We start from the raw sequence: 22,608 nt of genomic DNA, 5'->3' as shown, positions 1-22,608 counted from the left end.
AGATGTTCATCCCCGGAGTAGATAAGCCAATGATAATATATAGTTTATACAGAAATATAAAGAACTATTGTTCATTACTGGGTCAAAGAAGCCAGACAAAAGTACTTGCTATATGATTCTATTTACATAAAATTGAGAAGGTTCAATGTACCCTTGAGTGACAGAAAGCATTAACAAGAGCTGCCTGGGAACAAGGAAGTAAGGGGACACAGAAATCTTTGTGATGAATGGTTTTTGCTTTTTATCTCGGCTGTAGTCGTTTCATAGGCACACAGCAAAATGTACCCAACTATATACATGTAATACGGACAACTGCTTAACAACAAACCATAAGGATGCACCCCCACTAAGCTGATGAAAGTATTCCAAATATTGTATGTGACGATACAAAACAAGGGGGCTGCCTGTTACTTTCTGTGGGACATAAAATAACCACTACACAGATCATCTGATGGTACCTAACAGAACCGAGTAGATGTGCAGTTATCTGGTTATGTGGCAACATGGAAGTGATGTTCAATTTCACTCTCAGGTAGTGGTTGTATCTGAAAAGGGAGATGGGGCTGGGGAGTTCCCTTAAGCCAGACAAACATGTTAATAACTCTAATGATGACAGAAAGTTGTGTTGCCTCTCATTTTCTACAGGTTTGAAATACCGTTTTAATATACTCAAAGACAACAAAATTCCACATATCAAAATTTGCAACAAAGTAATCCACAGGAAAACCCAGTCTAAAATGAGTTTATTAAAAACAAATTTTATACAAATGTTATCAAAGGACAATTGAAAATTTTAAAAATTGAAAACAAGATGCATATATTTAAAGTGTGGACAGTTGCCAGATGTCATTAAAACTCCTGGAAAGAAAGAGTGCAAAAACAGGAACTCTCTAACTTTGGGTTTCAGAATCCCTTTAGATCTAAAAGATTTTATTATTTCTATCAATATTCAATGTACTAAAATTAAAACCAAGAAAAAATCTTGTTAAAACGTTTTTCATACAACATACATGGTTATGGTTTCCCCTCCTAACAACCTCCCCAACTCCATGTGCTCTAAAACAAACAAACTAATAAACTAAACCAAGATACATTCAAAGCAACTCAAACAAAGCAAAGTCAGACAGTTCTGTACACTACCATTGGGTTCACTTGATGGTGGTCAACTAACCCCGTGTGTGGAGCCTGTCCTGAAGGGTGCTTTAGATCCCCAGCCACTGAAGAAAGCTTTTCCTTTGCCGCAGGTTTCAAGTGCAGGTAGCTCCTTCGTGAGGGGTAAGAGTGGGTGTCCACTCACCCTCGCAGCGCTGGGGCCCCATTTGACTTGAACCTGTGGTGCTGCCAGTCCCTGTGAATTCCCATGTGTGTAAGCCCTGTTGTGTCTGTTGTGTTTCCCTGGAGCAGCACAGATGACAACACAGTAGAAACAAACGTCAGCCCGTGTCTTATAAAAGTTTCAACCTTCAACATCCCTAGAAATCAAGGGTCAAGAGGATGCCAAGAGGGCTACGTGTCATACACGTCTAAAAACCAGAGGCAGACGGTCCCTTAGAAATACCAAGAGAAAATGAGAAAGACAAAGTAGTGACCACAACAAATACCTCTTTTAAAAATTACTTTTTTTTTAACAACCATCTATTTTTCTCTAGCTACAGTTACATACACATAATTACAGAAATATATGTGTAGATATGTACATGCTCACGTGTCAATCCCGAGCCAGATGGTTCAGGCTCAGGAGTAGAATACTGGCTCTCCTGAGTAGCCAAGACTAGGAGATTTATTCTCTTTGCCTCAACTCTACCAATGATATGGTCTATTTTTCTAGAAAAACAAGTCTACCACCAATCTGTCACGAGCCAGACCTGAAGTCATCTTTGCCAGTCCTGGTACCGGTTCTGCTTTGTGAACTTCCTCCACGTGTTATGCAAGCCCTCATTGTGCCCCACAGCTGCAGTTTAGTTACAGTCAGCACCCAAGCGCGGGCACTAGTGGTACAATCTGGGTACTGTCTGTCCTTTTCATTCTTCCACCTGCCTTCTCTGGGGACCTAGATAATGGAGTCTTTGTGTGAGGGCACTATGGGTGGCCTTCTCCTGGTGGCCTCTGCTCCTCCCATATACCTTCTATTGGTAGACCTGAGCAAACGATTAAAGAGGGACTTATTTTGGATTGTGGTTTTAGTCCATTATTGGCTGCCTTCACTGCTTGGGGCCTGACAGAATATCATGGTAATGTGAATGTGTGGTAGAGGTTAGAAATTTTATGATACAATCACCTATCAGGAGCATCACCAACTGGGGACACACAGTCCAGGTCATCACACAGACCTAGGAAGACGGGAGCTGTGTTTCATATCCATGACATATCATCCAGGAGAGTCCTCACAGTACTGGCCATGGCTTCAGTTCTGTGGGCAGCACAGCTACTGCCCTCTCTTGTGGAACGCGCAAAGACAGCTGACACCTAGTTTTCTACATAGTGCCTGCCACTGACTTCTGGGAAACTGATGAGCTTTCTCACACCAATGGGAATGGGCTACTTAATGGGCGTTCCCATCACTCCCTTCCAACTGGAACCAGAAGGCAAAGCAGCTTGTAAGACCTTTCAGCATTCAGACAACTGCAGCTCTTGGGATATTTAACCTAAGGGCAGAGACTGAGCACAGAGACAGAGCTGCTCAACTGAACCGTCACTGAATGGGAGCGTGGTTATCCTTCCCTAGATTACTCCAGAGTGGGGAGCTAGCTAGAGTTATAGATGTACTAGGAACAAACTTCTAACAGGATTTAGTATTGGAAATCATTACTTATGTCCCACACCGGAACGAGCAGTGCTGTGTATGAGTATGTGTGGCTGTGAGGCAGGGAGGGGTGCAGTTGAATAAAAGACTGAGGTGACATTCAGAACACAAGAGGCCATTTGTGTTCTGTGATTGAGTCTCGCTTTGTAGCCCAGGCTACCTTCTAGCTCGTGGTCCTTTTGCTTCTACTTACCAACTGTATATCTGACAGGTGTATCCACTAAACGTGCTTCAAAATCAAACAGCTCTCAACAGAAGGAACACAGAAGAGTGCAAAGCCTTTGTGGTGAAACATGACTGCTTTGTCCAAGAAATAGCAATAGGGGCTGGCAAGATACCACAGTAGTTAATAGAGCTTACTGGTCTTCCAGGAGACCTGGGTTGGAGTACTGGTAACCACCTAGCAGCTCACAAGACCGTCAAGTGCTCTTCTAGGAGATTCAATACCATCTCCTGGCCTCCATGAGCACTATAAGCATGTGGTACACATACACACATGCAAGCAAATCACTCATGCACTTAAAATAAAAATAAAAATTTAAAATAGCAGTAATAAAAGGTATTTTATTATTTATGTTTATTGGCACAAGATACTTGCCATCTAAAGAAAACGGTGTTCTCAACACCACAGACACACATACAGACACACACGGACACACACACACACCCCTTCCAACAGAAAAGAGAATACATAGAACCTGTGGTAACAGTCTCTGAAGAGGGAGACTTATTAGTGATTATTTGAAACAATAGTAGTAGTCATTAGCAAAATTAAAGCAGAATTCTCAGTGGTGATTGGGACTCAAATGCCTGCACCTTGCTGTCACCCACACTGTGGGACTTGGCACAGTCCTGACCCAGAGAAGACACAAAGGTCTAGTCAGAAAGTTACAGAAGCAACAAGACTCATCTTGTTTGGTGGCTGCAATTAGAAACCGCATTCTAAATGACAGCGGTCTGAAGCGTTAATGAAACCTGTTGAAACTCAACAACAATCAGAGTGAGTCACGTTGAATAATAAGTGTCCCTTTATTTGCTGATTATAATAGCAACAAAAAGTGTTTCCTTGAGTTGATGTCAGAGGCAGCTTCTTCCCAAATGTTAAGTAAAGCAGCGTACAACATCAGTATTAAAATGTTAAATTTCACATTGTCTATACCACTTTGATCTTCTGAACAATTTAATTGAGCAAAATAAGGTAAAAGATTACATTTATTTTATCTTTAGGAATGTAAAGGTCTAATTATTCAAACAGTTTTATTATAAAACTAAACTCTGAAGGTGTGTACAGAGTTGGCTTTTTAAAGTGTTTTCTCTTTAAGTCAGTAGTCTAACAAGGATTAGAAAAGACAAAACTGTTCAGTGTCTGACAAAGTAGAAAGGGTAAAACATAAATAAGGCTTTAATTTGGCAAAATATAATACAACGCCTTCTGTTAACTTCTAACGAATAATTTCCCAATTACTTCACTCTGTAAAAGATAAGAAAGCAATCTATTTAGAACAAAGTAAGAAAAGTAACTCATGTGCATGTATCCCACACATATTTCACTTTCAGTGGCACCCAGAGCACCTCATGCTGACAGTGATCACCACGAGAGGAGACCTCAGGATTCAGAAGCGTTTAGGTAATGATTTTGAAATGACAACCCTGAGAAGCCATTTTTATCAGGTCTTGCTCAGTATAATGCAAACCCAAGGTGCAAAGGCTGAAACTTACAAAGCCCACCTCTAATAAGAACAACCCACAGCCTACGGCAGGAGGCAGTCAGCACTCCCTAAGTCTCTAACTAATTAAGCCCTTTTCATAGCATCAAGTCAGCAGACTTGGCATATTTTGTCCAACCTTTCTATTACTATGCTATTGAATGCAAAGAAAAGCTTCAGCAAAATCATTAATGATGTTGGCAAAATGGCTTTAGCTAGAAGTTATTCTAGAGTAGACAGAGAAATTATACAAGGGAAGAAATAAACATGAGAAAATAAGTGAAATAAAAACTAACAACATGAAGGAAAACAAGATTAAGGAAGGATCTGAAAAAGGAATAGTCAGGCTAAAGCCATGGGAAGAAGAGAAGAATTTCTCTACAAAAGAGAAATCAAAGTCATTTGCCAATTTGGGGATAGAAAAGTGCTAGAAACATGACTTCTAGAAAATGGAAAACTGAGCTTACAAACATACAGGCTAAACTAGAAGCTCCTGTCCTAATAATAAAGATGGAAAAGGATTTACTGTGCTGTCTTCTGAGAGGAAGTCAGCACTGTTCAGGGCATGGGCTCAGGTAGGCTAAAGGATTCTCTCCTGAATAGAAAGCATTCACAATACGTATCTGCCACATCACAAGAGAAATCTGTCAACTTCTCCACTGCCTAACCTACCCTTGGGAGTTCTGCCTGGCTGTCAGTCAGGGCAACTTTGGTATAGGTTCCAAATGGCAGGTTGCCTTGCCCCTTTGTACCTACAAGGTATCACAATAATTTTGAAGCAAGGAGCCTCAGAAGAAAAATATTTGAAATATTCTTTGTATACTCAAATGTTCTCTCCTTAGCAGTATGATTTCGTCATACAAAGCATTAACTGCTGCTAAACTTGGGCTTTTCTGCGTCATATAAGCAACAAGATCTCATAACACCATTTAACAATGGACTTATTTCTCCTAAACCAAATCCCTCATTTCACGCAAGAAGAGGTAAATTTCCTAGATTATCTATAAAAGGAAACTCACACAAAACACCAGCTTGGTATGGTGCCACTGTGAATCTAGCACATTCGAGGCCAGGCCCAACAATATCTGAGCAAGTCACCTCAAAACAAAACAAACAACCACCAAGCCAGCTCTAATCAGCAGAAATTACAGAAAACTACTACTCCTATCTTTAGGTATACAATAAATATGTTCTTATCATGTTACAAAGTTAGGATGGCTTTATTTTCAGTCCAACATTAATAAAACAAAGCCAAAAGCAACCAGTTATAAAAAAGAAGGGAAATGCCCATAGACACTCACCCTGAAGTAGGATCAGCATCAACTAAAAGGCAGTTGCGGGCATCACTACAACAAAGCAGCCCAGGTAGCCATGTCCCAACCAAGCTGCCGCCAGGAGGCTGCAATAACTACACTATGGTTCTTTCTCTCTAAACCAAGACTTCAAAATGTGTGTACAAAGGAACAAAACAAGAAAGGTCAAAGCTGCGGCCTAGAAACTGTGAGAAGGAACGTTTCTTGAGTGGCACGAAGATCACTTTACAGTGAGTAATGTTATCTGTACTGCATTATTTATAAGGAAGCAGCAGTTCTTAGTGTCCGTACCCCACACCTGGATTACTTCTCCTTTGTGAGTTGTTGATTTACTTCCTGAAGCAACTGCTGTAACTGTGTCACAGTCTGATTGAGACTTACAGACATCGTCTCTTTCTCAGGAGACTCCTGAAAAGAAGGTGGAAGGGATAATAACTTCAAAAGCCTCCAAACACAAAGACAACAATGTGCAACCAAAAAGGGAAATGACCTCAACATTTATAAACAAAATTAGCAACAGTAAAAATCACATACAAAAATGTTTGCTGATTAGTGGCACAAACTAGCTGGCACCAAAGAAAACTATATTGCATAAAATGCTGGCCACAAAAGAAAACTCTAGTCTGTGAGCATTGTAAATAATGTATTTTTTCCTTTCAGAAAACAAAACAATTATGTTTTAAAACAACTTGTCCAGCAAAGGAGAGCATCATGCCTCCAACAGCCCCAAGCCCAGGAGCCACACACAGGTGCTTACTGAGTGCCAGAGCTACCCTCTCTCTACTCAGTTGTTTCTTCCGATAACCCTACGGGACGGGTGACATTGCCAGTACCCTTTACTGAAGCAGAGTGACAGCCACACATGAAGTTAGTAAGCAGCAGGGCATAGGTCAACCATCCAAACTCTAATTCCAAAGCACTAATGCTGTAACTATAACTATAACACTAGTTGATATAGGATCTCACAAAAGTAAAGTGAAACTACCAATAAGAAGAATGCAGTGGTCCTCTGGTGAAAACTTGGTTTTGTTTAAGAATACGGAGCTGGGTCAGCTCAATGAGGCAGAGCTTGTGTGGCATGCACAAGGCCATGGAATCTATCTCCAAGTGTGCTCCCTTCCCCCAAACATGGAAGCACACTTTGGAGCCAAAGAACATGCTTGGTCTTCAAAAAGTTTATAAGACAACTAGCCTAGAAATTTGAGGTTAAAGGAAATACCCACCATTTCTGGGGAAATATCACTATTCTCAATAACAACAGTGTCTCCAGCAGCTTTTAATGAAATTTTTGAGTGGATAAAGTTCAGTGACTGTTGAGCCTGTAAGAAAAGCATAATGAAAAGATACATCAAAACACACAAAGGAAATATTAATATGTATTCTGTACAAAATTAAAGCTTCTCTCAACTTACAAGGTAAAACTTTTGTCACTGAAATGAAAACAGCTACATCTCCTACAAACTTATAACAACATGTATGCACATTTTCAACAGTTCAAACATGGGAACTGAATAAGGAAATTAAAACTAGAAATAACCATACTGATAAACAGAAGTTTTAGCCTAGACTACAAGTCTGCCAACTCCAACCCACAATCTGGTTTTTACAGCTCACATTTAAGAATGGGTTTTATGGTTTTTTGGCTTTGTTTTTTATTCATTTTAACTTTTATGTGTATTGGTGTTTTGCCTTCATATATGTCTGTGCAAGGTGCTAAATCCCCTGGAACTGGAGTTACAGACAGTTGTGAGCTGCCATGTGGGTGCTAGGAATTGAACCTGGGTCCTTTGGAAGAGCAGTCAATGTTCTTAACCACTGAGATCTCTCCAAAGTTTCATATGTTTAATTTTGTTATTTTTGAGACAGCCCAATAGTTCATATACTGGACGTGAACTCACTGTGTAGACAAACTTATCTTGAACTAACGATCTGCCAGCTTCTGCTGCCCAAGTACTTGGATCACAGTAGGCACCACCAATATTTGGCCTCTCATGTTTCTGTTTTTGACTGAAACATGTAAGTCTATCATGTGTGGACCACTAATCCTAAAGTAGTCTGAGTTTGCTAACTCCTGATCTGGAACCTTTTTGAACACAAAGCATGTTTAGAGAAAATTAGCAGAAAATGTTTTATGAATGGGCTTCAACATTATGTTTTGTTTTTAAAGATTTATTTATTTATTTTATGTATGTGTGCTCTATCTGCATGTACACCTGCATGCCAGAAGAGGGAATCAGGTCACATTATAGAAGGTTGTAAGCTACCATGTGATTACTGGGACTTGAACTCAGGACCTCTGGAAGAGCAATTAGTACTCTTAACCACTGAGCCATCGCTCCAGCCCCATACTTTATGTTTTACAAAGAAATAGTACATTATCTTGTCTCTTTACATTTTACCAGCTAAACTATTTGGTGTCGTAAACAAAAAACAATAAGGTCGTGCTTTGTCATGCTTTGTATTCTATTCTTAGCACAATGTACAATGTTGCATAAACTGGGTATTAGTGTACACCTCTAATCCCAACACTTGGGAAGTAGAGACAGGAGAATCAGAAGTTCAAGATTATCCTTAGCTACAAAATGAATTGGATTTCAGCCTAGAGCTAGAGACTCTATCTCAAACAAACAAAAAAACAACACAAATATATACATATACATGTATATCTCACATAACAATTCACTAAGGAAGAAGATTCAGGTCATAGTGAATTGTTAACTCAGTAAAACAAATTTATGTGCATTTGAATTCCAATTGAATTCCAATTGAGCATTAACACACCAAATTAAATAATACACATCTCAGCCTTAAGAGACTGCTCTCTGGGCATGGTGGGACACACATTCAATCCCAGCTCCAGAGGCAGCTCCATGAGTTTGAGACCAGCTGGTCTATACAGGGAGTTCCAGGCCAACTAAAGCTATGAGACCCTATCTTAAGACAAAACAAAAAAGTTGGTACTCTAACACAAACTATCTGAATTCACACTTAACATTTAATCTGTTTTTAAATAATCTGAAATTTTTCAAGAATTTCTCAATTCTTAGCTTTTTATTAATAACAATTATAAGCTCTAAGTGTGCACAACAAAAATACTTTTCATGTATTTGATATTTATACATGCCATATTTAAATAAGAAATGTAAAAGATGTTATATATTAAATATATTAAAATTTAAATGTTTACAGTAATTGATATAGGTATCAAAATCTAAGCTGTGTAAATCCTTGATTATGCAATTACAAGAAAGGGATATATGTAATTTTTCTGATTAATATAATCTCCCACAAATACTAGCACAGCTCTATGTTAAAGCATATAAGAAGTACTAAAAACACTGCACATGAGAACAACAAATAGCTTGTTAACCAAATGAGAAGAATCAGAAATACAATTCTAAAGAAATCATCAATTTGAATAAGAGAATAACAAAAACATTTGTGCTTGGCATGGTGGTACACAGCTGCAGTCCAGCAGTCAGGCTACAACACTAAGTTCAAGGTCAGCCTGGGCTACACAATGAGAGCATTTCAAAAGAAAGAAAGGGAGGAGGGAGAGGAAGGAGGGAGAGGAGGGAGGGAGAGGGAGGAGAAGGAGGAGAAAGAGGAAGAGAAGAAGGAGGGAGAAAAAGAGGAGGAGGAAGAAGAAGAAAAAGAAAAGGAGAAGGAGGAGAGGGAAGGAGAAGAAACATATATCGGTACAAAACACTGACTGAAAGGAACAAACTTCTGAAATTACAGGTATTTATATATTTTTCATTTCATAAGCAAACTAAAATGTATACCAACATGCACCCTCCTTGATCATAGTGGACTAAACCTCTGAACCTATACGCCAGCCCCAACTAAATGTCATTCATATGAGTTGCCTTGGTCATGGTGTCTGTTCACAGCAATGGAAACCCTAAGTAAGACAGTGACAATGACAAATCTTATTTGAAAACTTTAGAAGACTGGAGAGGTGGCTCAGCAGTGAAGACAGTTCACGTACTTTAACCCAGTGAATAAGACCTGTATTCAATTTCTAGCACCCATGTGTAGATCACAATCACCTGCAACTCCAATTACAGGAGATCCAAATGAGGAAACAAGTTAAAGGGTTTTGTTGTTGTTGTTGCTGTTGCTTATTAAAACAGTGATTATGCAACCAGCACCCTACTCCTCTAAGGACTCAAAAGAGAGGAGTGGTTTTACAGTGTGTAAAAGCTGGACTGCAGCTTAAGATACATGCAGTACATGGATTGGGGACACTGTCTCCAGGTCAAGCAGTGTCTTACCTTATGCAAATCATCAGCTACCTTCTTTCTCTCCGCTTGTTCATTTTGAAGTTTTGAATGTGTTTCACTTAACTGTGTCTTGAGCTGTAGAAATAAAGGAACAGAACGACTGACTTATTTGCTTATGAAGAATGACTATAAAAGAATGGACTGTTAAGAGCCATGATGCACGTGATGCATAGTGGATTAGCTAGCAGCTGACCAGAGGTACAGAAAAGCTGGCAGCAGAGGTCCAACCTGTAGAGCTGAACCTAAGAGATACAAGAGAATGAACTAGAGTTTAGTGTAGAAAACTTTTAACCCCAAACCAAAGCCCAGACACTAAGAGCCCTTAATAGTTACTATTCATCGTTATTGAGACTATTCCAAATTAAAAGGAAAACAGAAAAACTTCTAATCGTCTTTAAAATATTCTCTTAACCTAGAGTTCTTTTTACAAGTCCATTGGGGGATAAGGCTGGCTGAAGGCTTAGCCTGGTGTTTAAGAGGACTTGTTCTTGGAAAGGTCCTTGGTTTGATGCTCAGCACTCAAATACAGCCATCTTTAACTCAGGTCCCATGGGACTCAATAACTTCTGGCTTCCGTTCATACCAAGACATGAACATGGTGCAAAGACATACATGCAGACAAAATACCCATACATATAAAATAATCAATCTAAATTTTTAAAAAGATTACTTTAAGTCAGTGAAAAGTTTAAAAATCTAGCAAAGTATCTTTGAAATCAGCAATGTAAGATCATTCCAGTCTACACTGCACCAGTAAGAAATGTCAAGGGGGGTGTAAGGTCATTCCAGTCTACACTGCACCAGTAAAAATGTCAAGGGGGGTGTAAGGTCATTCCAGTCCACTGCACCAGTAAGAAATGTCAAGGGGGGTGTAAGGTCATTCCAGTCTACACTGCACCAGTAAGAAATGTCAAGAGGAGTGTAAGGTCATTCCAGTCTACACTGCACCAGTAAAAATGTCAAGGGGGGTGTAAGGTCATTCCAGTCCACTGCACCAGTAAGAAATGTCAAGGGGGGTGTAAGGTCATTCCAGTCTACACTGCACCAGTAAAAATGTCAAGGGGGGTATAAGGTCATTCCAGTCTACACTGCACCAGTAAAAATGTCAAGGGGGGGTGTAAGGTCATTCCAGCATACACTGTACCAGTAAGAAATGTCAAGTGGTTGCACTGCTGCCTTCAAGAGGACCTTGTTCAATTCCAAAGGCTCAGTCCCCAGCACCCACACAGCTCACAGCCACTTGTTTATAACTCCAATCTCAAAAGATCCAATGTTATCTTCTGGAGTTGGTGGGCACTAGATACATACATGCATGCAAATACTCATAGACATAAAATATTTGTTTTAAAAAATATTGAGAAAGAATTCTCAAAGCCAAATTGTCAAAAGCAGGCTGTATATGACCCCAGTGTCCATGCACTATACCTTTTTCTCACAAGTGTTCTAATTAAATAGAAAGGAAATTATTCACATTGTCTAAAAAGTTTAAGCCAGGCGTGGTAGCACACACCTTTGATCTCGGCATTCAGGAGGCAGTGGCAGGCAGATTTCTTGAGTTCAAGACCAGTGTGGTCTACAGAGGGGGTTCCATAACAGCCAGGCAACATGGAGAAACCCTCTATTGAAAAAGAGTGTGTGTGTGTGCACTCGTGCACGCACACATGTTACTGATTTTGTATACCAGCCACAGGAATGACTTTTTCAAAAAACTTTTGGAATCTTAAAAAGGTAACAAGTGAGTAAGTAAAACAAATATTCTAAAATTTAAAATGGTATAAGGAATTCCAACCTGGTCAATTTATTTGGAGAAGTACATTTAAACACCTAACTCTTCTGCTTTCTGAACTTAATTGAGAGAGCTCAGTTCTCTTTGGTGGAGAAGACCATCTTTCTGAACTTAATTCAGAGAGCTCAGTTCTCTCTGGTGGAGAAGACCATCTTTTGACACAAGAACACAACAGTGTGTGTGTATGGCCGAGCAAATTCATTTTATTTTAAAATAAAGTAACTATTACAATCACAAGACAGGAAAGAAAAACAGAAATTTCCACTTAAAACTGTCTCCTGATAGCAGAGGGTAATTAACACAGAGACCAACCAACAAACTGGAGGTGTAACCACCAGCCTACAGATCTGACACAAAGCTGCAACTGCTGAGTCAGTGTCTAGGCACCAAAACTAACAAGAAAACTCTCTAGTTCAAAACGAATCTGTTAGCTGCTCAGTGGGGGCACAAGTCTTTAACCCTGCACTCAGGAGGTAGAGGCAAGCTGATCTCTCTGAGTTCGAGGCCAGCCTGGTCTACAGAGGTAGTTCTAGGATAGCCAAGGCTACACAAAAGAAACCCTGTCTCAAGAAAAAAAAAAAAAAAAAAAAAAAAAAAAAAAAAAAAAACAAAAAAACGAAGAAAACAAAAACAAAAAACAGCCAGGAATGGTGGCACTCACTTCAAGGTCAGCCTGGTCTGCATAGTGAGTTCCAAGACAGTCAGGGCTAAATAGAGAAACCATGTCTCAAAATAACAAAACAAAACATTCTACAGGCTTACAACTGTGGAGTATCACAGACCTAATCACCAAATACATGAAGGAAACTCGTCTTATATTGCACTGGAAACGTGAACAGTTAAAACAAAGCATTGGTAAAGGCAACGAGAATTAAAAATAGGGTGCTGGCAAGATGGGTCTTCTGGTAAGAACACGGACTGCTCTTCCAAAGGTCCTGAGTTCAAATCCCAGCAACCACATGGTGGCTCACAACCACCCGTAATGAGATCTGACGCCCTCTTCTGGTGCATCTGAAGACAGCTACAATGTGCTTATGTATAATAATAAATAAATCTTTGAGAAAAAAAGAATTAAAAATATAGGGGTGTGTATATGCACCTATACACATACATGTATGTGCGCACTATTATAGAGTGCACCAGTACTCTATTCATCATACAACTCTAAAAACTAATTCTCAATAACCACTGTAATACGGGGCATCATGACTCGCACACACCTGCAAGTCTCAATAAATCTCAATGCTCTGTGAGCTGAAGTGGGAAGATTATGACCAGCTCAAAGCTAGCTGGGATTATACAGCCAAACTGCTTCCAAATACCCCAATCAGAAGAAGGCAGCAGTCAGGGAACAAGGGAAGCAGGGATGTATGTGGAGGAGAGGAATGGTCAAGATACATATATGAAGATGCTATGATGAAATTCAGTACTATATGCTAACCTAAAGTTTTTAAATGGTAAAATTTTTAAAAAAAAGTAGTAAATATAACTTCTGTAACAAAGAGTGATCAGAAATGAGGAAAAAAAATAGGCTAAGTAAGTTCTCCGTGTACATGTGTAGTGCTAAATGAAACTACTCAGCTAGCAGCACCAATGTGAAATCAGGAGAAACTTACCTTATTCTTCCAGTATGCTCAGATACTTTTTTTTAAAGTTACTGTTATAAAGTGTTTTAAATCTCAGGAGGATACAACTAGTGTATAAAACAAAACAGGATAACTCTTATCTAGTTTACAGGTCAGCATGTCAGCAATCAGTACAAATCCCTAAAACCACAACAACAGGAATGCAAAAAACTTCATGTCTTAACAACTGTAGCTGAGACTAAGGCCTGGGGCTGTAGTCCTAGCTATTCGTGAGGCTGAGGTAGCCTGGGCTACAAAACTCAAAGCTATCTTAGGCAATTTAGCAAGAACTTATATCAAAAGTAAAGGTAAAAGGAAGGGCTGAGGATGTAATTTAGACAGAAAACTTGCGTATTACGAATGAGGTCCTAGGTTTAATTCCTAAAACCACAAGGAAGGGAGGGAGAAGGAGGGAGGGAGGGAAGGAGGGAGAGAAGGAGAGGTTGGTTCAGTCAAGTCAGTCACTGTGGGCTAGGGTTACTAAGTGTTAGATTAGATACTGATAATGAACACTGGCTCACATCTATAATCCCAGTTAAAAGACTGAGAATCACTATGAGTTTGAGACAAGCCTACGTAAGAGACCTTGTCTCAAAACAAATAGAACAGAAATTACTTTTAAAAGTTCTGAAATTTACTTTTAGAAAGACTAGTTAGCTTTGGTTGGTGTTATTTCTTGAATGAAGAACATCTATAAGCTACAAAACTAGAAATCCCAGTTAAAGTCTCCAATCAAATTTTGTTTCTTTATTCACCAAGAAGTAACAATGTTCAAGAAATTAGGTTGTATAAAAAGCAGAAAACTTTGAGATAGAGTTGGAAGCCAAACATGCCGTTATTAGGAGCTAAGAAAAGAACCATCCTCGGAGACATCAGAAGAGGAAGATTGCTCTAACCTAAGGAGAGTGCCAAGCTAAAGATGGCTAGCCAGGAAGAGAAGTCTGAGGCAGTCTGCACGCCGGCACGCCTGTCTCCAGAGCCTACTTGACACTCCGTGGAGGACAAGCTTCTTACCAAGTTAAGCTCTTCATTCTGTCTTACTGCTTCAGAATATGAATCATCAAGTTTTTTCTGCAACTCAGTCAACAGATCTTTCAGCTGCAATGAAGTTTAAAGTTTAAGATTGATCTCCATGATAACCCATACTTTGCAGCTACTTGGAAGCTCTTCTACAAACAATTTAAACAGAATTACTTTAAAGCCCTGTCTCAACTGAACTGAAAAGCAAGTCTGAAGAATGTCTAAGTACCTCTCTGACTTCCATCACATAAGTCGATCGCTCCATCTCGGCCTTCTCTAGCTCCAGTTCCAAATGCTCTCTTTCTCTTCTCAGCTGTCAACACAACAAAGGGAAGTTAAGTCATTTACATTTTCCTTCCATGGTTTTTCCCATAATAGAATGTTAGGATACTTATGAATTTAAAGCTGTTATCAATTCAAACTACTCAAGATAAAAACATGAGACATAAAAGTAACTTTAAAACACAGATGTTTGAGCAACCCATAATGTTAAAATTGAGTTCACAGGTTGCAAGTCTAAGTATCAGATCACATACATTCTCCATATCTTTGTTTTCTTGTCTTAGTCGCTCTAGCTCTTGCTCTGAGGCTGTGGAGGATGACTGCATCTGAAACAACATTAAGAGAGAGCCACTGAGGGCGCATTGGAGACGTGGGCTGCAGACATGTTACACTCCAATGAGTATCTCCTATCTTCTGAATTGTGACATGGCACAGTCTACAAATGTTTGGGCCATATTCATCTCTATCCTGGGCCACAGACTGGATATGGAATTTTTTAATTTCACATTTTACATTTTTACTTATTTTATTTGAGAGAGAGGGAAATACAAGCCACAGTGCACCTGAGGTCAGAGGACAGTTTATAGGAGTTAGCTCTTTCCTTCCACCATGGATAGAATCAGGTTGTCAGGTTGTAGCGAGTGCCTTTTGCCAGCTCCATTTAGAGGTTTCAAATGTAGCCCATACTGAATTGTCAATTAAAGCTCTTAACAATGAAAGTCTCCATGTGACTACATTTCAATAATGCTTAGAACCTACCCACTTATACTAACCCTATATTAAGAGCTGGCTAGAATCACTTAATTTTTGGTAACAATAGCTAATTTACTCTCCGAAGGTATTAACACAGAGCAAGACATGCAACCTATGGCGTTCCTGCACACATTGATGAAAAACACCCATAGCTTTCTTAACAACATCTGTGAAAATGGCAGAAAAATAAAGATGTCCCAGTAGCACATGGTCAGATGAATTAACTTTTCTTGAATGCAATATAATATGGGTAGCTTGTTTCGAACCTACGGTTCTTGATCTTGTTATAATATGTAGTGCCATCACTCACAAAGCACTCTGGCTGCTAAACCACCCACTGGTCACTCAGATGAGTGATTTTCAAATGGGTCAACATCAAGATCATCGCAAACTCCACATATGCTGCCCTGCCACCCACATGTAGGGCACAGGTGGCCTAGGATGTATCTATACTGTATTCTTTGGTGATACTGATGGGAACTCGAAAGCTCAGTACCGCTTAGTACTTCCTTAAATACCTGCTTAATAGTCCTTCGAGATTCTTCGGCTTTTATTTTCCATTTACTTTCTTCTTGTTCCACACTTCGCTGAAGCTTTTGCAAAATCCCTTCCTGTGGACAAAGGAAGAATTGTTCTGAAAATTTTATAATTTTCAATTATTCTGTTTCCAAGATAAATCATAGGCCAGGAAGAAATAAGTCAATAATTTAAAAATAAAATCAAAACGTAATTCAAGCCATATCCTACTGTTTCTGCAAGGACCGATTTGTATTTTTCACATTCCAGCTGTAGCAGCGTGTGCATTTCATTAGCTTCTTTCAATCTATGCTCCAAAACCTGCAAAGAATGAGATAAAAACGACAAATAAAAGGGTTGCACTTCACATTACTTTCAATATCTGATGACAGAGTAAATGGATTCAATGATTTTTAACAGAATATTACATTCCTAAGCAGCACTGCAGTTCGATGGCCTTTTGGTCACACGGTGTCCACCTGTGAAGGTCTTTTTAAGTCCTCACTGAGAAACGCCATCACACATTTACAACAAGGGTTTTACTCTACACACATGGCAGCATGTAAGGTGACCCATAAGTGAAGGTCACAACACTTGTGGCACACATGAGGAAGGAGACTTTACTCCTGCCACCTAGGATTCAAAACGACCAGGGATCTGCACTCTCTGGGTGGCCAAGGACAAGAAGGAAGCCAGCTTGTGAGTGTTGCTGGGGTTCCTGGGTGCTTTAGCCAGCCTGTGACACAGGCTACAGATCTTAGCTTGGTTTACATTGAAAACTTAAGCTAAAAGGAGACCAAGAGTAATTAACTGTTTGGTTTTAGAAATAAAGGCATCATATTCTTTTCACTACCCAACTAATAATGCATCCCAGCAACTCTGACAACCGCTTCTGGTGTGCTCCAACCCTCAGTCTGTTTAAATACACAGTTCATTTCCTCAACTAACCTTGACCGCCTCTGAATCTGAAGTTCCAGCTATGCATGCTTTTGCCTTCTTTTCAAAGCCACGTAACCATTCACTGTAATTCTGTAGAGGAAAAAAAGTCAAAGTGACTGGTTTCCATAAAAGTCTAATTTAAAAAAAAAAAAAAAATTAAACATTTAAGAGTACCAAATCAGATGATTATAAAAGAAGCCTACATACACTGTCATCAGACTTAGTCTTTCACAGGCAGATATAACTTCCACAGACTGAACATAAGACAATTTTAAAAAACTAACAAACAAACAAACAAAAAAAGTTTAGAAACACTAAAACCCAAATGATGCCACCACACGCCTGTAGCTCCACAGCCTCAGAAGGGTGAGCAGAAAGATAACTAGTTCAGCACCAAGTTCAGCTATACAGTGAGTTTCAGCCATCCCAGGTTATATAGGAAGACTATCTTAGGGAGAAAATAAAGACCAAACAATTCTTTGTAAGCCTGGAAGTGCTAGAATTAAAGACAAATACTACCATAGCTAGCTATAGATAAGTAAATAAAGAGTTTAATGTACAAAGAAATTAAATGCATATTAGTGTCAAGACAAAGTGCTTTTTATCCATATCAAAATATTTGCAACTGAATTATGGACTCAAAGGCAGTAGACCTAAGCTCAAAATTCATGTTCTAACAGCATGAAAAGTATTCATGAGCAATAGGCTAATAAGCTTAATTTGTAAAAAATTCAAGATCCAGAATAAGGAGCATTTCAAAAACTTTTCCAGGTAAAATTCAAAGTCTAACTAAAGGCATTCTGTTCAGAAGGTCTTTGAAGGTACTCCCAAATTCCTGAAAATACTTAATTAAAAAAAAATTGCATTATAAGCATATTTTAAATTTTAATGGGGGGGGTTGAGAAGCACACATTTATTTAGCTCCAACACAAAACTAGTTTCTGTTTGCAGGTTAAGTGAAGAAAACAATACATATGTTGTTTAAGCCATTTTCTAAAACTTCAGAATAAATCACTATAAATTTTTGAAGCTTCTTAACTAAATTTGAAATTGTTAACAAGTATCTACTATTTTTAAATCAAGTTTCTCCTTACATTTTGGTTTGATTAGTAAGAAAAACAAACTGTTTATTGACTCTATGGTGTAACGTGTTCTGCTTCTGTATCTGAATCAATATTCTCCAAGCATCACATGAGGAGGGAGAGGGGGAGGGATGGCGATCAGCCCAGACTGTACGGCTTACAGTGCCAGGCTGGTTTAAAAGCCCCTATTTATAGTAAAAGAATGGCATTCTTGCGATACAAATTCAAACCAGAGCAGTGGACACTAACAAACTACTTAAAAGCTTCAAATACTGAGACCCAACACAAACTAAAACCAGATGGGATCATTCTCTTCTACATCTGCATTACACATTGGCAATAGCAAGCAATAAAAACTTATAAAAGCCCTTGTATATTTAAGTTATGTTAATTTACCCTAATGAGACTTAAGTTAATTTTGTTTTCTTTTTCTCTTGTATATAGTCCTACTAGCCTGATATATAGACAAGGATGGCCTACTTTTGCCTGCCTTACGGTGTGATTAAAGGTGTGTGCCACCATGCCTGGCTATATTAAATAATTCTTTTAAAAATCTAGAATACTAATAATACTAGCACATGAAAGCTTAGCATTTTAAAACACATGATAAACAAGTATATGGACAAAACACATAGAATACCATGTCTTAACATGATTTACAAATTGTTTCAGAGCCAAGAATGTTTAGTTACTGAAGGTAAGTAGTAATGCCATTAATAAATTTAACCAGACATGGTGGCACACACCTGTAATCAGGAATTCAAGGCCAGCTTGAGCTACAACATGGCAAGAATATATACCCAAACAAACAAACAAGTAATAACAAAACAAACAAAAAAAGGAATGAATTTGTTATATTAAAACAAAACTGACTGCTGGCCATTTTTGAAGAAGAGAAACTACAGCTCTTCAGTGCTCTTGGTTCACGAAATTTTGTCAAATAAGTAAATTGATGAATAAAACACACAGTAGAAACAAAATCAGATAATGGCCACAAAATATATTAACACCCCCCCCATCTCTGTCTAAAACAAGACACTTCTTCATTTCAAGTCATAGTGGTCATTTGCTACTGAAGCCTATGAAGCCTCCCACAGCCCCAAGGGAAACAGTAGTCCTCCTTACTTGAATTAACAGTAGGGCACATGCACACATAACCTAGAGAAAGAAATCAGCTAACCTACAAAACATACAAAACACCCGTTAAGTTCTTCCTCTACCCCTGCACCCACACCTAGAGGAGACAGAGCTCCTAGAGAAAGGAGCCTTTCCATGCCCGAAGCTTTAACTGTATCTTAACTTGAACATCTTGTTACAGCACAAGGCACAAGAGCTACCAAAGGATATTGCAGCCATCCTAAAGCAGACCACTCCACAAAACCAGGCAGCTATCACAGAGCTTGTGATAAAAGTAGACTGCCCACTACTACCTTGAAATACTAACCCTGGGTCAGATAAACTTGGGTGCCAATTTATGAGTTAAACAAAGAACAGAGGAATGCACTCACTCAGCTAAATCCAAACTATCAGAAACTGCAATAGGACACTTCTAGGCTTCAAGTCAAGGAGGGAAAAGGGTTGGACGCAGCACACTTGCAGGGGCTCAGCTGGCACCAGGCACATGTTGGTCTTATTTTTGGATTCTGATTATAAGATAAACTACCTTGTTATTATTACTTGGTACAAGGACTATATATGAAAATTAGGAAAATGATTAAATTTTTCTAATTAAAGATATTTTTTAAATAAACAATTATCTCTTGATCTCTTGTGTTGAAATATTTTCACATAAATGCTCTGATGCTTGAGTTCCTTCAGGATGATCTAACACAGGTTCTTAACCTGTGGGTCACAATCCCTTTGGCAAATTTCTACCTCCAAAAGCACTCACATTACAATTCATAAAGTAGCAAAATTACAGTTATGAAGTAGAAATGAAAATAATGTTATAGTTGGGGATCACCACATGAGGCACTGTACTAAAGGCACTGGGAAGGATGGGAAGGGTAAGAAAGTCATTTATGCAGTAACAAATGCATGCATGGAGATTCACGAGGTGGGTCCTGTGATCATTATTCTACTGCCTACTTGTGAGTATATACACACATTATTTTACTAAAAATTTAAGAAAGCCTATCTTATCATCTGAAGAAATTCAGGCATATTCCGAAATCTTCTTTGCCCTGCAATACTGGCTGCTGATATGAACCAGTCATTTTTCTATCCTACTTGAACCATGATCAACCTCAAGCCAGCTGCACTTTAGTATTTGGGGTGAAGAACAGATGAGAATTGTGATTTTCAAATGTAAATGAACTTAATTTATAGCATCTAATCCATTAAAGGACAATTATTAAAACTAAGAAATAATCACTTAAATCATTTATTATTGGTTTTATTACCTATTCAAAAAAAAAAAAAACCTCTTTTCCAAATACATTTACAAGCCGTTCGGTGTGATAGAATACAACAAAAGCTTGGGGTTCAGGCAAAGGGGCTTTGAACTAAGTTACTATCAGAAGCACTTTAGTTAGCGAGACACTGAGAAGTGCAGCATGCCAACAAACCAAATTCAGAAATTAAAGGTTGCTACCAACAACTTCCTACATAACTTCAGGTTAAATGTTAAAAAGGGGGCTGGTGAGATGGCTCAGCGGGAAAGAGCACTGACTACTCTTCTGAAGGTCCTGAGTTCAAATCCCAGCAACCACATGGTGGCTCACAACCATCTATAATGAGATCTGAAGGCCTCTTCTGGTGTGTCTGAAGACAGTTATATGTTAGATATAACAATAAATAAAATCTTTAAAAAAAAATGTTAAAAAGGTTCATCTTACCAAATTAGAAGGAACAGACACTGTTGGAAATAACCTCTTGAGAAGGTCTTTGGACTCTAACTCAATAGCTTCCACTTGTTGCTGTCTTTCCTAAAGCAAAAGACAGATGAGATCAAACGTACAACATTAGACAATGTTCAAAGAGGAAAATAAAAAAAAGTATGACCTTTTAAGTTCTAAAGGAGGAAAAAGTCAATTTTCAAAACTTATTTTAATATTGAAAAGTATCGACTTTTCTCACTTTAAGGAATTAACACACACTTCCTTAAAGACAAAACTCTGCAAATCTCTAAGGCATAAATAGCAAATAATATCTTAGTTAATCAAACCAAAGTATTATCTGACAATATGAATTTTCTTTGGCATTAGAAATAAAGGGATCTGCCATTCCAGGAACATTCCTTCCCATGAGTCAAACCTCACAGAGGACCCGACTACTGACTGGCCAAGACAACTGAAGCTTCCTGACCGGTAACGGTTTAACGGTTTACCAAGAAGCACTGACACTTTCCTATTCTGCTCTTCCAGGTCAGAACAAACCTTTCTGTTTCCATGTGCTCAATAAGATAACTTCTGACATAGTGAGCTGTAAATTACAGCTATTGCTAATGTTCGACCTAAACTCCAACTCCAACTGTAAGTTCAGACGTATGTTTGTCAAATGAGGGACACAATTTGATCGCATACACACATATCCACTAAAATCTAACGATCAAATTATTTCTACAAGATTTTTTTTAAAGAGACCTATAAAAAATGTACACCAAAACCAAGCCAACACAACCACTCCATTACTACTGAAGAAGAGGTAGCAAGCACCACCCCAACACTTTCCCGTGCTCTTTAAATCTGTTACTGATTTAAGATACTTCAATTTAAAAAAAATTTAATCACATGAAAATCTAAATTTACACAACAGAAACCAAAATTTCATATTCTATGCACATTAAAAGCTAATACATCATTGAAGATTAGTGGCAATATTTTAGAATAGCTGTTTTACTGATGTATTTTCAATAATTTAGTAAAGTCCACACACTTGTAGGCATATACCTAATTGCACACAGTACGGTCTATTCACTGGAAGGCCACTGTTATTTCAGAGGTAACCAAGAGATCACTGTATCATTTTTCTACAGATATGCAGAGCAATCTTAAAGGAAAAGATACTGTGGAACAGAGGCATCCTGGAAGCACAGGGGAAGACTCGATTGTTTGTAATCAACAGCCACTCAGTAAGCTACTTCATTCTACAGGAAATGTTTTTGCTAGAGTTTTCATTTAACAGAAATTTGGTTGTAAACAGTAATTCCTATTCAACACCTGAAAAAAGATCTAATTTTAGAAACTGGATTATTTCCTTAGTACTACCATTGATTAGAATATGTAAAATATCTTTTATGTAAGTCTATCATTACAGTTTCTAACAAGTATTTAATGTTTTAAAAAAGTAACTCCAGGCTAGTTTTGGTGGCTCATGCCCTTATCCAACCGGGGTAGAGGCAGGTAGGCAGAATTTGAAGCTATCCTGTTCTAATTAGCTAGTTCCAGGCTACCCAAAGCTACTGCATAGTGAGACCCTGTCTGAAAAGAAAAATATAAAATAAACTTTCTTTCCGGAAGCTGGTATGATGGTGGGGGTATGCTTGTGATCCCTGCC

At 38.5% G+C, this 22,608-nt stretch overlaps 1 protein-coding gene across 29 annotated transcripts in view; it reads right to left on the bottom strand.

The window, feature by feature from the left end:
* Positions 1 to 731: 731 nt before the first annotated feature.
* Ktn1 (kinectin 1) overlaps positions 732 to 22,608 on the bottom strand; it is a 123,038-nt gene continuing 101,161 nt past the window's right edge. For 5 of the 29 annotated variants that reach the window (XM_031362480.1, XM_031362486.1, XM_031362490.1 and 2 more), the window contains 11 exons: positions 20,949 to 21,038; positions 17,039 to 17,119; positions 16,322 to 16,411; positions 16,093 to 16,185; positions 15,076 to 15,147; positions 14,769 to 14,852; positions 14,534 to 14,617; positions 10,100 to 10,183; positions 7,046 to 7,141; positions 6,114 to 6,230; positions 3,350 to 4,274 (listed from right to left, as the gene is read on the bottom strand). In XM_031362480.1, coding sequence (XP_031218340.1) covers positions 6,126 to 6,230; positions 7,046 to 7,141; positions 10,100 to 10,183; positions 14,534 to 14,617; positions 14,769 to 14,852; positions 15,076 to 15,147; positions 16,093 to 16,185; positions 16,322 to 16,411; positions 17,039 to 17,119; positions 20,949 to 21,038 — 879 coding nt within the window. In that variant the 3' untranslated portion in view covers positions 3,350 to 4,274; positions 6,114 to 6,125. Of the gene's footprint in view, positions 4,275 to 6,113; positions 6,231 to 7,045; positions 7,142 to 10,099; positions 10,184 to 14,533; positions 14,618 to 14,768; positions 14,853 to 15,075; positions 15,148 to 16,092; positions 16,186 to 16,321; positions 16,412 to 17,038; positions 17,120 to 20,948; positions 21,039 to 22,608 lie in introns of all 29 variants that reach the window. The other 24 variants (XM_031362475.1, XM_031362473.1, XM_031362479.1 and 21 more) reach the window with 15 other exon arrangements.

Source organism: Mastomys coucha, unplaced genomic scaffold (genome assembly GCF_008632895.1).
Source record: "Mastomys coucha isolate ucsf_1 unplaced genomic scaffold, UCSF_Mcou_1 pScaffold9, whole genome shotgun sequence".
Lineage (NCBI taxonomy): Eukaryota > Metazoa > Chordata > Mammalia > Rodentia > Muridae > Mastomys > Mastomys coucha.
This window is presented reverse-complemented; position numbering and strand designations above follow the sequence as displayed.